The sequence below is a fragment of the Zophobas morio genome, unplaced genomic scaffold (assembly GCF_036711695.1).
Source record: "Zophobas morio isolate AGI-343-1 ecotype UQ-CSIRO unplaced genomic scaffold, CSIRO_AGI_Zmor_V1 ptg000007l, whole genome shotgun sequence".
NCBI lineage: Eukaryota > Metazoa > Arthropoda > Insecta > Coleoptera > Tenebrionidae > Zophobas > Zophobas morio.
Genome location: NW_026972112.1, coordinates 8,563,813 through 8,579,608, shown reverse-complemented (window position 1 = coordinate 8,579,608; position 15,796 = coordinate 8,563,813). Strand labels below are relative to the sequence as shown.

The window sequence follows — 15,796 nt, the reverse complement described above, 5'->3', positions numbered from 1 at the left end:
AGGCTAACGACCTTTGTCCCGAGGATGATCCAAACCTAAAACGAATAAAATCAAACGGATTTTTAATGACCAAACATAACGAACTAACAATACCTAATTTGATACCTTATACCGAGTACAGTATGACATTTTCAAGTATGCTACATGAAAATGAGAAACAAATTACTGTTGCAACCAAGGCATCAGGTATGTCTTGTTATTTTTTTTATTTTGATAGTTTTAAACTAAAAGTTGAATCTCTTTATAGATAAACCAATGCTAGAAGAATTCCCCTCTAGACTCAATATTCAGGTGAAGGAGAATCGAGCGTTTGTCTCCTGGGATAAAATCCCTTGCTCCTCCATATACGGACCTATTGAATACGCTATCAACGTAACCAACTTCAAAACAAACGCTACTCAACAGTTTTTCCAGCGCGAAAACACCATCCCAATCAGGGATTTAGAACCATATACTCTATACACCCTCCAGATTAAAACTGGCAGAAGCATAAAAAATATTGACGAAAAAACGGATGCTATCACCAGCAGTTTCACGACTCAACCTGGAAGAGCATCTGCTGTTCAAAATTTTGAACTCTATTCCGTCGATAAGAACTCGGTTTCGTTTCGCTATGAGTTACCTAGAAATTCTAAAGGTATCCCAGTGGCTGGTCAAGTGACTAGGTGTAACGATATTACTTTCAAAAAATGTAAAACTGCCAATTTTGATATTACGAGGTGTAAATTGTGGCCGAAAAAATATTGCATGGATGTTAACAATTTGATTCCGAATCAAAAGTACACCTTTAGGGTTAGTATAAGGAATGACGGCACGCAATTCTATGGAGATGAGGTCAAGGCTGAGGCATTCCTGGACGAACAAGGTAAGAAGGCACTTTGTATTAATATGAGGGGTTTACATAACGGAAGATTTCGGGAGTAACAGTGGGTTAATAATCTCAGATTTTTAAAAAAGTGCGCTTACAGTAATATTTAGCTGACGAAATCATAGCAGATAGAGCAAAGTAAGTTTTTATATTTATTCCCTTGCTTAATAAACGTGTGTAACTTCATAAACTGGTAAATCAGAAACTGATTTTATCTACTTTGTTTCGTGCGTTTAGCGCTACGAAAATTTACAGTCATTTTAAATATTCTTTGTTTGTGGAAAACTTTTTTGAATAAGAAAGTCATATTTTTCAGAAAAAATAAACACACTTGTAAATGTGTTTGTTTGAATAATAAAATAAAAGTAAATTTTTGACTTTTTACAGTTTTTTATAAAGTTGTAACAAGCAGCTTTGAAATTTACTAATTTCGAATGATGAATGAACTGATTTTTATCGTGTAATTAATGGTTCGTTTTTAAGAGTGTTTATTTTCATAAAAAGTACATAAACTTTTTTAAGCTATTTTTTAAATTATGCTTGGCTAAGTTTTCTTAATTCTTAGAATGGTTATACTTTTATAAAAATAATAATAACAAATGTTATATTTTCGAATAACTTAAAATTTTCATCCACCCTCAAAGTCTGAATTTTTTAAATTTAATTATGTGGTAAAAGGCCAAACAAAAATTGGCTAATCATCCCCACCAACAATTTAATGACTGACGTCATCTCAAAAATTTACAATAGTAAATTTGTTTTTATTTTTACCAAATAAGATACTCCGCATTTGGGGTGTGTGAATAAGCTGAGTTTATTCTACTGTACTTCAGGAGCGAGGGAAGTTCTGTTACAATAACCTTCGATCAATTTCTTAATTTACATTTTCTCGATTTTCTATCACAATTTTTCGTTTATTTAATTCTCTAAATTTTCAATTTTCAATTTCTCGATTTTCCAATTTTTAAATTTTGCAATTTTTGGATTTCTCAGTTATTCGATGTGCTGATTTCTTTAATTTTTAATATTTCAACGTTACAATATTTCGTTTTTCGAGTTTAGATTTTTCGAAGCCTTTATACTTTTTCGTTTTTCCATTTTTGATTTATCAATTTTGCAATTTTTCCATTTTTTTTATTTGAAAAGTTGAAGAATAGAAAAATTAAAAATCGAAAAACTAAAAACTCGAAAAAAAGAAAAAATTGAAAAACTGAACAAATGAAAAATTTCAAAATCGAAAAATTGCAAATCCAATAACTGAAGATACGAAAATTCGGAACATTGGACAACTAAAAATCGAAAAAAATGGAAAACCCAAAAATTGTAATATCGGAAAATTGTAGAATCGTTAAAATTGTAACAAAAAACTGTGACACTGAAAGATCGAAAAATTGAAAAATTCTAAAATCGTAAAATTGAAAAAGTGAAAAATGTTTTAAATTATGATTATTATTAGATTCATATTTAACATAAAAAGTAGAAAAATTGCAAATCAAAAATTTAAGAAACGAAAAATAGAAAAATCTAACATTGAAAAAACGAGAAAACGAAAAAATTCAAAAATCTAAAAGTTGAAAAATCCAAAAATTGAAAAATTACATTTTGATTAGAAAATTGAAAAAACCGAAACATCCAAAAGTTGGAAAATAAAAAACTGAAACATTTAGAAACCGAAATCAAACAAATGAAAAATTTAAGAATTTGAAAAATTGAAAAATAGAAAAAACGAAAAATTGAAAACTCGCAAAACTAAAAAACAAAATAGAAATCGAAAAATCTAAATTTTAAGAAATCTAAAAATTGGAGAATCAAAAACTGAAAAATTGAGAACCTCAAATAGTCTAAAATCCAAAAATTCGAGATTGAAACATTTAAACTTAAAAAACAATAAATCGAAAAACTGAAAAACAGAAACATCGAAATTTGGATAAATCGAAAAATTGCCAATCCAATGACTGAACATACGAAAATTCGGAACATTGAACTAAAAGTTGAAAAAATGGAAAACCCAAAAATTGTAAAGTCGAATAAATGAAAAAGTTAAATTATAATAATCAAAAAATGGAAAAATTCTAAAATTGAAAAAGTGAAAAAAAAATAAAATTATAATTATTATTAGATAGAAAAATCAAAAAAATTTAAAAATTATAATTATTATTATATAGAAAAATCTAAAAGTTGAAAAATCGAAAAATTCAAAAATTCAAAAATTACACATTGATAAAAGAATAAAATCAGAAAATAAAACTCGAAGAGATGCATATCGTAAAATTTAAGAAACGAAAAAGAAAATGGAAAATTGAAAAATTGCAAATCGAAAAATTGAAGTAACGAAAAACTGAAAAAATTTAAATTAAAAGAAAACAAGAAATTATAAAATTGGCAAAGTTGAAAAAACGAAAAACTGTAAAAGTAATGAAAATAAAAAACCGAAACCAAACACTGCAAATCGAAAATTTGAAGAAATGAAAATTTAAAGAATCGAAAAATTGAAAACTCGAGAAATTTTTAATTGAGAAATTGAAAAAACAAAAAATTATCGAATCCAAACATTGAAAAATCGAATAATCGAAAAAATAAGGAAATAAAAATGCCGAAACGAAAAATTGCAAATCTAAAAACAGAAGAATTAACAATTTAATAACCGAAACATCTAGAAGCGACTAATAAAACCAAAGATTGAGAAATCCAGACATCAAAAAATTGAAAAATGGTAAAAACGAAGAACTGAAAAATCGAGAAATCGAATAATCTGAATTCTAAAAAATCTAAAAATTGGAAAATCAAAAACTGAAATAGTCCTAAATCCAAAAATTCGAGATTGAAACATTTCAACTTAAAAAAACGATAAATCGAAAAACTGAAAAATCGAAACATCGAAATGTGGATAAATCGAAATATTGAAAAATCGAAAAAGTGGAAAATCGATACTTAAATTTGGAACATTGAACAATTAAAAATCGAGAAACTTAAAAATCGAAAAAAATGGAAAACCCAAAAATTGTAAAATCGAAAAATTGTAGAATAAAATTGTAAAGTCGAAAAACTGTAACATTCGAAGATCGAAAAATTGAAAAATCGAAAAATGAAAAAATTAAATTCCAATAATCAAAAATTGGAATAATTCTAAAATTGTAAAATTGAAAAAGTGAAAAAAATGTAAAATTATAATTATTATTAGATACATATTTAGAAAACTAGAAAACATGCAAATCAGAAACTTAAGAAACGAAAAATTTAAAAATCTAATATCGAAAAAACGAAAAAATTTTAAAATTTAAAAGTCGAAAAATCTATAATTTTAAACATTACATTTTATAAAAGAACAATTAGAAAATCATAAAATAAAAAACCGAAACAAAAAATTGCAAAATCGAAAAACTGAAAAATCCAAAAGTTGGAAAATAGAAAATTGAAAAATTTTAAAATGAAAACTCAAAGAGATGCATTTCGTAAAATTGAAGAAACAACAAAGGAAATGTTGAAAAACTGCAAATCGAAAAATTGAAGTAACGAAAAACTGAAAAAATTTAAATTAAAGAAAATAAAAAACCGAAACCAAACACTGCAAATCCAAAACTTTGAAGAAATGAAAAATTAAAGAATCAAAAAATTGAAAACCCTAGAAATTTTAAACTGAAAAATCGAACAAGAGAAAAAATAAAGAAATTAAAATAGGGACGCGAAAATTTGCAAATCTAAAAACTGAAAAGTAAAAAATTTTAAAACCGAAAGTCAATAAATCCAAAGAGAAATTGAAACATCAAAAAATTGGTCTAAAGAGTTTAGACAGTACTTCCCTCGCTGTCGGAAACTTGACGACTGCATGGCTATTGTGTTTTTTTCTCATTACATTTTTGTAGTGGGAATTTAAAAAAAATTGCGATGACGTCAACATTTTTGCAAGGACACGTATATCAGTTGGGATAGATGTAGTGTAATACTAAGAATAAAATTATTGTATTCCCAAATTTTCGGGAAAATGAATTGGGTCGTTTTGAATATTGATTTTTTATAATCAATAAAATAACGAAACAATTTACTCACGTATACGGCAACTGAAAATCGTTTATGTATAAACATTCTTAATTTAAGATGACAAGCGTAACAGCATACGTGAGAGTCAAACAGAGAAACTGTAAACAAAACGACCATCGGTTTTATTGCTTCGACTTCCGCTTATTATATAAAACATTGGGTTTTATTTTAATTCTTGACGGTGAAATTCACAATTGGTTGATTATAAACATGTCTATTTCACATTCGCGGAACCAAGTGATCGCACAAAACAAATGCAGGTCTGTAATGTTAAAGTCGATGTAAATAAGCGTGCTACCCTTATGTTTCAACCGAGTTTTTCCTTTAACAAATTTTGTGTCTACCAAATTGGGTTGGTTGAGGTGTAATACTAATAATAAGTGTTTCCTTTAATTTAATCAATAAAATAAATTGACTTCACTAATTTTTTTGAACCACCTCTTAAGAAAATCTAAAAAATATGAATGGAATGATAAATCACAAGTACAAACTCATCATATTTTTTGCATTTTAGATAGGATTTATTCAGCAAAATTTAAGGGTGACGTCATCAATTTTTTTAGGAGGGATGAACAAATACATTTTGAACAAAAGTTTACCATGCTTATAATAACTTTAAAATATTCCCAAGATTTCAAATCATTCGGTTTTGTAATTCCTAATTAAATCGATAAAATAAATTCACGCCTTCATTAATTTTTTTGAGTCACCCTGCATATGCAAATCCAAAAATATGAATGGAATGATAAATCACAAGTACAGACTCATCATATTTTGTACATTTTAGATACGATTTATTCGGCAAACTTTTGAGCTGACGTCATCAGTTTTTTGTAGAAGATAACCAAATATATTTTGACTAAAAATTTATTATGCTCTTTATAACCTTAGAACATCTGCAAGATTTCAAAGCATTCGGTTTTGTAGTTCCTGATTAAATCAATAAAATAAATTTACGCATTCATTATTTTTTTTGAGTCACCCTGTATATGCAAATCGAAAAAATTTGAATGGAATGATAAATCACAAGAAGAGACTCACCATATTTTGTACATTTTAGATAGGATTTATTCAGCAAAATTTTGTGGTGACGTCATAAATTTTTTAGGGGGGACGACCAAATACATTTTGATCAAAAATTTACTATGCTTATGATAATTTTAAAATATCTTCAAGATTTCGAAGCATTCGGTTTTGTAGTTCCTGAGTAAATCAGTAAAATAAATTTACGCTTTAATTTATTTTCTTGAATCACCCTGTATATGCAAATCCAAAAAATATGAATGGAGTGATAGATCACAAGTACAGACTGATCATATTTTGTACATTTTAGATATGATTTATTCGGCAAATTTTCGAGCTGACGTCATCAAGTTTTTGGAGGGGATAAGCAAATATATTTTGACTAAACATTTATTATGCTCTTTATAACCTTAAAACATCTGCAAGATGTCAGAGCATTCCGTTTTGTAGTTCCTGATTAAATCAATAAAATATATTTACGCATTCATTAATTTTTTTGAGTCACTCTGTATATGCAAACCAAAAAATATGAATGGAGTGATAAATGACAAGTACAGACTCATCATATTTTGTACATTTTAGATATGATTTATTCCACAAACTTTTGAGCTGACGTCATCAAGTTTTTGGAGGGGATAAGCAAATATTTTTTGACTAAAGATTTATGATGCTCTTTATAGCCTTAAAACATCTGCAACATTTCAAAGCATTCTGGTTAGCAGATCAAAAATAAATTTCAAAATGTTGTTTTATAATTTTGATTTTTTTTCCAAAAATCTGGACGTTTCGGGTGAAAAGTCGATTCAGAGTTGTAAACTACATGTGTAGGACTATGTTATTTTATACAATTGAAAACCCATTTACTATGTACAATTTTGAAGTGACGTCATCGCATTAGTGGTGGGGATGATTAGACAAATTTTGGTTAGCGTTTTACCATCTACATGATATTCTTAATATAAGTACAAAATTTCACAACAATCGGTCGAGTACTTTCGGAGATTATCTGTCTAATAAAAATCCGGGACAACAGACGGACAGACGGACGGACAGACGGACAGACAGACGGAAATGGGAGACCTATTTCTTCGTCTTCTAGGGGTCATGAAAGATCGAGAAAACGTAAAAGTAGAGAGTCGGCCGACGGACTCGATTACAATACTTCCTTTGCTTACGCTCGGGAAGTAAAAAGTGAAAAATCTAAAATTTAAAAATTTGAAAAATTGAAAAATAGAAAAAACGAAGAATTGAGAAATCGAAAAATCGAGAAATGGAAATATCTAAAATTTAAAAAGTCGCAAAACTAAACAAAAATAAAGAACTAGAAATCGAGAAATCGAATAATCTAAATTTTAAAAAATCTAAAAATTAGAGAATCAAAAAACTAAAAAATCGTACACCTGAAACAGTCCAAAATCCAAAAATTCGAAATTGAAACATTTAAACTTAAAAAAAATTGAAAAATAGAAACATTGAAATTTGGATAAATCGAAAAATTAAAAATCCAATAACTGAAGATATGAAAATTCGGAACATTGAACAACTAAAAATCGAAAAAAATGGAAAACCCAAAAATTGTACAATAGAATAAATGAAAAAATTAAATTATAATAATCAAAAAATGAAAAAATTCTAAAATCGTAAAATTGACAAAGTGAAAAAATTTAAAAATTATAATTATTATTAGATACATATTTAACATAAAAGCTAGAAAAATTGCAAATCAAAAATTTATCGAAAAATTGAAAAATTCAAAAATGACACTTTGATAAAAGAACAAAATCAGAAAATAAAACTCGAAGACATGCATATCATAGAATTGAAAAGACAAAAAAATGTAAACTTGAAAAATTGCCAATTGAATAATTGAAGTCACAAAAAACTCGAAAATTTGAATTAAAAAAACAAGAAATTATAAAATCGGAAAGTTGAAAAATCGAAAAATTGTAAAAGTAATGAAAATAAAAAACCGAAACCAAACACTGCAAATCAAAAATTTGAAGAATCGAAAAATTGAAAACTCCAGAAATTTTAAATTAAAAATTGAAAAAACAAAAACTATAAAATCGAAACATTGAAAAATCGAATAATCGAAAAAATAAAGAAATTAAAACACCAAAACGAAAAACTGCAAATCTAAAAACAGAAGAAAGAAAAATTTAATAACCGAAATATCTAGAAGCGACTAATAAAACCAAAGGCTAAAATTTAATAATTTGAAAAATTCGAAAATGTAAAAAATGAAGAACTGAAAAATCGAATAATCTAAATTTTTAGAAATCTAAAAATTGGAGAATCAAAAAACTGAAATAGCCCAAAATCCAAAAATTCCAGATTGAAACATTTAAACTTAAAAAAAGATAAATCGAAAAACTGAAAAATCGAAAGATTGAAATTTCGATAAACCAAAAAATTGAAAAATCGAAAAAGTGGAAAATCGAAAAATTGCAAATCCAGTAACTGAAGATACGAAAATTCGCAACATTGAACAACTAAAAATCGAGAAACTTAAAAATCGAAAAAAATGGAAAATCTAAACACTGTAAAATTGAAAAATTGCAACATTCGAAGATCGAAAAATTGAAAAATCGAATAAATGAAAAAATTAAATTCCAATATTCAAAAAGTTGAAAAATTGAAAAAGTGAAAAAAATTTAAAATTATAATTATTATTACAAACATATTTATCATAAAAACTAGAAAAATCGCAAATCAAAAATTTAAGAACCGAAAAATAAAAAAATTCATTTTGAAAAAAGAACAATCGGAAAATAAAAAACCGAAACGAAAAATTGTAAATCGAAAAATGCAAAATCTCAAAACTAAAACATCCAAAAGTTGGAAAAAAGAAAACTGAAAAATTTAAAAATGAAAACTCATCGCTTCGAGTTTTCATATCATAAATGAAGAAACAAAATAAATGGAAAATTGAAAAATTAAAGAATCCAAAAATTGAAAACTCGAGAAATTTTAAATTAAAAAATTGAAAAAACAAAAAATTATAAAATCGAAACATTAAAAAATCGAATAATCAAAAAAATAAAGAGATATAATATTAATTTTTTTTCACCATTTTAATTTTTATCAAATAATTCCCATTTCACGATTTGTTTTTGTTGTAGTACCCGGTGCTCCTTCAAACATTACTTACAATATGGTCGACTGTAATAACACTCTCGACTACTGCCACTTAAACATAAGTTGGTTGCACCCTTTCTATCAAAACGGTACCATCAACTCCTTCCACATCGTCCTCAATGGAACAGACGACGGTACCACCAAAAATATACAAGAAGTACTAAAAATTTTCAACTCTTCTCATTACTTGCCCCACTATGAATACCAAGTGAGTAACTAAAGAATAAAATTAGACCCGAAACACTCACATTTCTTTTCAGATTAAATTTATACCCTACAGTACCCACTACGACCTCTACGTCCAATCGGTCAACTCAAAGTACAAAAGTGAATACGCCCACACCCATGTCAAAACCGACGACATAGGAGACCACATTAACCAAAGCCCTGAGCTGTTACAAACCCAAACGACTTCAGTTACTTTCAAGCTTCCTGTATTAGACCCTAGACTGAAATCTTACACTCTTACAACAGTAGTGCAAGATTTTGACAAGGAGAGAACGGTACCTTCCGACATCCAAAACAATAATAAAGTCGCCGGTCACTTGTGTCACAATTTCGGTGACACCTGGATTTTGGACCAAATTGAAGTCAGTTCCAGGGATAGTAAAACTATCGATATAGGAACTGGCGATGAGGGGAATAAACACCTGGAGCCAAAAACGCAGTACTGCTTTACTTTCATCGTGACGAATAAGTACAGAAATTCGGAACATGATGTGGTTTATTTCAAGAAGGCGACGACCTTGCAGAGTTCAATAGGAAAGGGTGGCTATAACCATTTGTACCTGCTACTGTTGCTACTTTTCCTGATTCCGATAGGATTTTTGGCATACAGGTGAGTTTTTATTACTAGTATAAATTTTGTGGTTTTTAGAATTTTCAAAATTCACTGAAATAATCGACATATGTATTGGGATTTTTTATGATATTGTTCGAATTAAAATCTCTTCCAGGTACATGAAGAAGCGAAGACCCCGGAAAGCTAGGCAGTCCGAAAACAAAGAAAACGTATACGAATCCTTGCCTTTCGAAGAATGTGAAGAAAATTGCGTGACTAATGATACTTACGACCATCTTCTTCACAAATAAAATAAAACTTCATGTGTACTTATGTGTTCTCTGTGATAACATTGTGTATTGTGTGAAATGCGAATTTAAACAGATTTTAGAAATTTGTTTTTAATTTGCCCCCTTTATAATTAATTAAGTCGTAGGATACAATTTCATTACTAACCCCTCTTTATTGTTAACAATGTGCCATACTAAGTGTTCATGTCGCAAAATTGTGAATTTTATAGAATCAACACTAAAAGTTAATAAATTTCGATCGATTTTGTAGGACGTTTTATAAAAATATACACATGTAATAAAAAATTCAGTGTTTTCGTACCCGCCCCCTCTTACAACAAAGCAAACCAAAAACAACTCTTCTCTTTCATTCAAAAACCCACGGCAGCGGCGCGAACTCTAATCCCACAAAATCAATAAGACAACTAGAAAGGAAAATGAATCGCACAGAATTTCCCGAGCCACGTGAGAATCCTCCACAAAATAATCAATAAAACGTGAAAAACCATAAATCATTAAACAAAACACCGTTCTAGTGCGTTTTAAGTAAAAATGGTGAAAATATCGAGATAGGGAAGAGAAAACCGGCTTCAGAGATGCCGAAGAAGATAGACTTCAGCGTAATCCACGTCACTAGTGAGTAGACAAAGCCGGAAATGTGGTGAAAGACGGGCTATTTTTGTAGGCGAAGACCCCAAGTATCGGGCTACTGAATTAAATACGCACGGCCCCACTGTGAAGGGGTGGCAGTCGGCCAGAAACTGCGAGTACCCCCAGGAAGTCGTGATTCAGCTGGACAAGCGGTGTTCGCTCAACAAGATACAGCTTCTAGCACACCAGTATTTAATTCGTAAGTAGAGTGTGTTCTCAAAATATTCCAAAAATTACAAAAAAAAAAAAACAAATGCGGTATCGGGTATGTGCTAAAAGCTAAATGTGATAACAAGTTGACTAATACATACGGAATGTGCAAAATTTTATGGAATTTAACCACCCATGCACCATCACTTCACAGTTTTTAATATTAAGTAAAATCATATGCTTGTTTTAGTGTTTACTGCTCTTAAAAAACGTAATTGATAATATTTTTTTACGACTAGTGTTTTATTCCTAAAACATCAATTTTTGTGTGTCATCAATATTATCCAACTGTTTTTTGACGAGCATGGTTATCGCCAAAATATAGTTATACCTACTTCAAAAATTATAAATTTTATCATTCCGTCAAAAAAGATTATCCGCTAAACATTTAAAATTTAATTATGAGCTTTGATCGTTAGCAAAATGGGGGACCTATGTTGTGTTTTGAAACGTCAAAGTTGGAAAAGTTAATAAAATTAATGCTTTTCACATGCGTTTCTTGCTATCTTTTCTTTTATCAAAAGAAACAACGCCATCTTGATGACTTTTGCAATTGAAAACCCGTTACTAAATAATAAAGGAATAGGAACTCGGAAATAAAACCCAGAGCATTGTGTATTTTTTCTTCAAACATTTCTTGTGCCAGACTTAAAGTAAAGGAATAGCTATTACATTAACTAAAAAGGAAAGCAAAATAACTAGAATGTTGTCTATTTTTTTCTACAACCATTTCATGCGTCACATTTATCAGCCTGTTATGCGTACATTTGTATTAATTCGACGGCAATCAATAGATACGTTTCTGAACATTCGTTGACGAAAACACACCCACACAAACAGAGAAACAGAGAGAAAAAATAAAATTCTAAAGGGTACGTATTTCTCAAATAGTTATTTTAAATTAGAATCTTGAATATGTTGCTCTTTCTACACTTAATTTACTGTACTAAGGACACAAGAGTTACCTAAAGACCGATTATCGTCAAATTTTGTATGTACGGGTATATTAGAAATATCATGTAGATGGCTAAATTGTAACCAAAATTTTACTAATCATCCCCACCAATAATTTGATGACGTCATTTCAAAGAATTCTATGTTTATTTGATTTAACTGTTATATAACAATCTAGTTCTATAACTGTGGTATACGAATCCGCTATGAGTTTTTCCCTAACCGTCCAAATTTTTGCAAAAACATTATGCACGGTATAATAACAGTTTACCATTAGCTTAAGGCATCCCGGTCGTGGTCTAGTGGTTACAAGTCAGCAATGCGGACCCGGACGCCGCGCGTTCGATTCCAAACTTGGCCTTTCCTTTTGTTTTCTTTTTTTTTTCTCTCTTTTTTTCTCGCATTGTTTATTATCTGTGTTTTATTGATGAAATTACCCCACTTTTTCTAAAAAATGAGAATATGCCCCTCTTTATTTAAAAATGTAAAAGCTTCTCCGGGGCGCCAAATGCCTTTTTTTTAAGAATGTGAAACCTCAGGGGTCCTGACTGTCTTTTTTAAAAATGTAAAACCTTCTCGGGGGCCCCAAATGTATTTTTTTTATGAATGTGAAACATTGTCGGGGATTCCAATTGTCTTTTTTAAAAATGTAAAACTTTCTCGGGGGTGCCAACTGTTTCTTTTAGTATGTGAAACATTCTCGGGGGCGCCAAATGTCTTTTTTAATAATGTGAAATCTTCTCAGGGGTCCCAACTGTCTTTTTTAATAATGTGAAACCTTCTCGGGGGTCCCAACTGTTTTTTTTTTTTTAAGAATGTGGAACCTTCTGGAAGGTCTGTATAGCAGCATGCTATGCATAAGTTTTAAGTGAGTTTTTCTACAAGAAAATTTTGTGATGACGGCAACACTTTATATACATATATACATATAAATGTCAATAGGTGCAATGTAATCCATTAACAACAGTGCTGTATCTTTAGATTTTCGACAAAAGTGGGTGAGTCGTTCTTAATTTGATCAACAAATTAAATTGCCTCATTCATTTTTGAGTTGGCCTGTATAAGTACTTCTTAAAAATATGAATGCAATCCCAATCATAAACCACAAGTGTGTATTCATAATATTTTATGTTTTAGATAGGATTCATTCAGCAAAATTTTGAGGTGACGTCATCAATTTTTGGGGGGGAATAAACAGATATATTTCAATTAACGATTAACAATGCTTACGATGACCTTACAACGCTTGCAAGATTTTACAGGATTCGGTTTTACAGTTTCAAAGTTATGTTGCAAAATGCTGTTATACAATTTAGAATTTTTTTCCAAAAATCTGGATGTCTAGGGTAAAGACTCAATACAGTTTCCTAAACCACAAATTGAGTAATCAAAAACTGAAAGATCGATACAATTTTTGAAAAGTCGAAACGTCGAAAAATTCAAAACATCGAGAAATCGGAAAGTCGAAAAATTTCGAAATTGAAATAGGCCAAAATCGAAAAGTTAAAAATTGAAAAATTTTAAAAATTGAAGAATCGATAAATCCAAAATCGAGAAATTGAATAATCAAAAAATCGGAAGATCGAAATTTCGATAAATGGGGAAATCGAAAAATTGAAAAACTGAAAAATCTAAAACCGAGAAGTTGAAAAATCGAAATAACGAGACTCGAAACATTGAAAAATTGAAAATTCAAAAATTCGTAAAATTGAAAAATTAAGAAATCCAAACATTAAAAAATCGAAAAATGAAGAATCGAAAAACAGAAAAATCGGGAAATTGAAAAACAGACTAATCGAAAAATGGGAAAACTGAAAAATCTAGAACCGAAAAGTCGAAAAATCGAAAGAACGAGAAATCTAAACTTCGAAATTCTGAGAAATCAAAAATTTGAAAATTCGAAAAATTGAAAAATATAAATAAGTATCGAAGAACTGAAAAATCGAAAAATCGAGAAATCGGGAAATTGAAAAATTGAAGAGTCGAAACATGTATCGAAAAATTTCAAAACGGAAACATCTAAAAATTGAAAACTCGAGAAATCGAAAAATCGCAAAATTTAGAAATCGAAATAGGCCAAAATCAAAAAATCGTAAAGTTTAAAATTGAAAAATTTTAAATAAAAAAAAAAAATCGATAAATCAAAAATCGAGAGATTGAACAATCAAAAATTCGGAAGATCGAAATTTCGATAAATCGAAAAATCGAAAAATTGAAAAACTGAAAAATCTAGAACCGAGAAGTCCGAAAACTCGAAATAACGAGACATCGAAACACTGAAAAATCGAAAATTCAAAAATTCGATAAATTGAAAAACAAGTATTTATCGCAGAACCGAAGATCGAAACATCAAGAAATCGAGAAAACGAGAAATCGGCAAATCAAGAAATCGAGAATTGAAAATTTAAAATATCGAAAAACTGAAAAATCAAGAAATCGAAACATAAAAAATCGAGGAATCGAAAACCCAAAATTTTAAAAATCGGAAAACTGAAGAATCGAAAAACAAAAAAATCGAAAATTCGTAAAGTCGATAAAACCGAGGAATCGAAAAATCGAAACATCGAAAAATTAAAAAATCTTACAACATCGAGAAATCGAAACATTAAAAAATCGAGAAATCGAAAGGACGAAAAATCGAAAGAACGAGAAATCTGAAAAATCAAAAATTCACAAATTCCGAAAATTGAAAAATATAAATACGTATCGAAGTACTGAAAAATCGAAAAATTGAGAAATCGGGAAATAAAAAAAATCGAAAAATGGAAGAACCGAAACGTGTATTGAAAAATGCTAAAATTGAAACATCGAAAAACTGAAAAATCGAAGAATCGAAAAGTGGAACTTGAAAAATCGAACAATTGAAAATTTGAGAAACTGAAAAATCGAAACTTTGAAAAGTTGAGAAATTAAGAAATGGGAAAATCTAAAAACCGATTCATCGAGAAATTGAAAAATCGAAAATCTAACATTTAAAAAATCGGAAAATTGAACAAACGAAAAACAGAAAAATCAGTAAATTGACAATTCCAAAATCTAAAAATTGGAAAATCGGAACTTTGAAAACCCGAAAAGTCGAAAAATCAAAAAACCGAGGAACCGGAAAATTTCAAACATCGAGAAATCGAAACATCAGAGAAATTGAGAAGACGAAAAATTGAAAAATTGGAAAACTGAAAAATCTAAAACCGAAAAACTGAAAAATTGAAAGAACGAGGAGTCTAAACTTCGAAAATCTGAAAAAACGAAAATTCAAAACTTGGAAAAATTGAAAAATATAAATATGTATCAAAGAACTGATATATCGGAAAATCTAGAAATCGGGAAATAAATGAAATCGAAAACTGAAGAATCGAAGAATAGAAACGTGTATTGAAAAATAATATAAATAATATTAATAAAACTGAAACATCAAAAAATTGAAAAATCGGGAAATCTAAAAGTGGAAAAATCAAGGACAAAAAATTGGAAATTAAAAATTGAAAAATCAAAAACCTGAAAAATCGAACCATTGAAACTTTGAAAAACTGAAAAATCGAAACACTGGAAAGTCGCAAAAATTGAGAAATGGAAAAATTAAAAAATCGATTCATCGAGAAATTGAGATATCGATCATCCAAAATTTAAAAAATCGAAAACATTGTGAAATCGGAAAATTGGAAAATCGATACATTGAAAAATTGGAAACTTGAAAAATCGAAAAACCGAAAAGTCGAAAAATCAAAAAACCGAGCAATGGAAAAATCCAAACTTCGAAAAATAAAAAATCTGGAACATCGAGAAATGTAAACATTAAAAATCGAAATAAGCCAAAATCAAAATATCGAAAAATTAAAAATTGCG

General features: G+C 28.9%; 2 protein-coding genes across 3 annotated transcripts in view; both read left to right on the top strand.

Annotated features, from left to right (window-relative positions):
* Window positions 1-10,411, top strand: part of LOC135124423 (uncharacterized) — a 29,180-nt gene extending 18,769 nt beyond the window's left edge. Inside the window, exons 10-14 of the mRNA XM_064049475.1 lie at window positions 3-186; window positions 248-865; window positions 9,052-9,275; window positions 9,328-9,905; window positions 10,024-10,411. Of these exons, the coding sequence (XP_063905545.1) occupies window positions 3-186; window positions 248-865; window positions 9,052-9,275; window positions 9,328-9,905; window positions 10,024-10,159 (1,740 nt within the window). The 3' untranslated portion in view covers window positions 10,160-10,411. The remainder of the gene's footprint in view (window positions 1-2; window positions 187-247; window positions 866-9,051; window positions 9,276-9,327; window positions 9,906-10,023) is intronic.
* Window positions 10,412-10,569: 158 nt separating this feature from the next.
* Window positions 10,570-15,796, top strand: part of LOC135124421 (centrosomal protein of 104 kDa) — a 24,385-nt gene continuing 19,158 nt past the window's right edge. For both annotated transcript variants that reach the window (XM_064049471.1, XM_064049472.1), the window contains exons 1-2: window positions 10,570-10,774; window positions 10,824-10,988. In XM_064049471.1, the coding sequence (XP_063905541.1) occupies window positions 10,735-10,774; window positions 10,824-10,988 (205 nt within the window). In that variant the 5' untranslated portion in view covers window positions 10,570-10,734. The remainder of the gene's footprint in view (window positions 10,775-10,823; window positions 10,989-15,796) is intronic.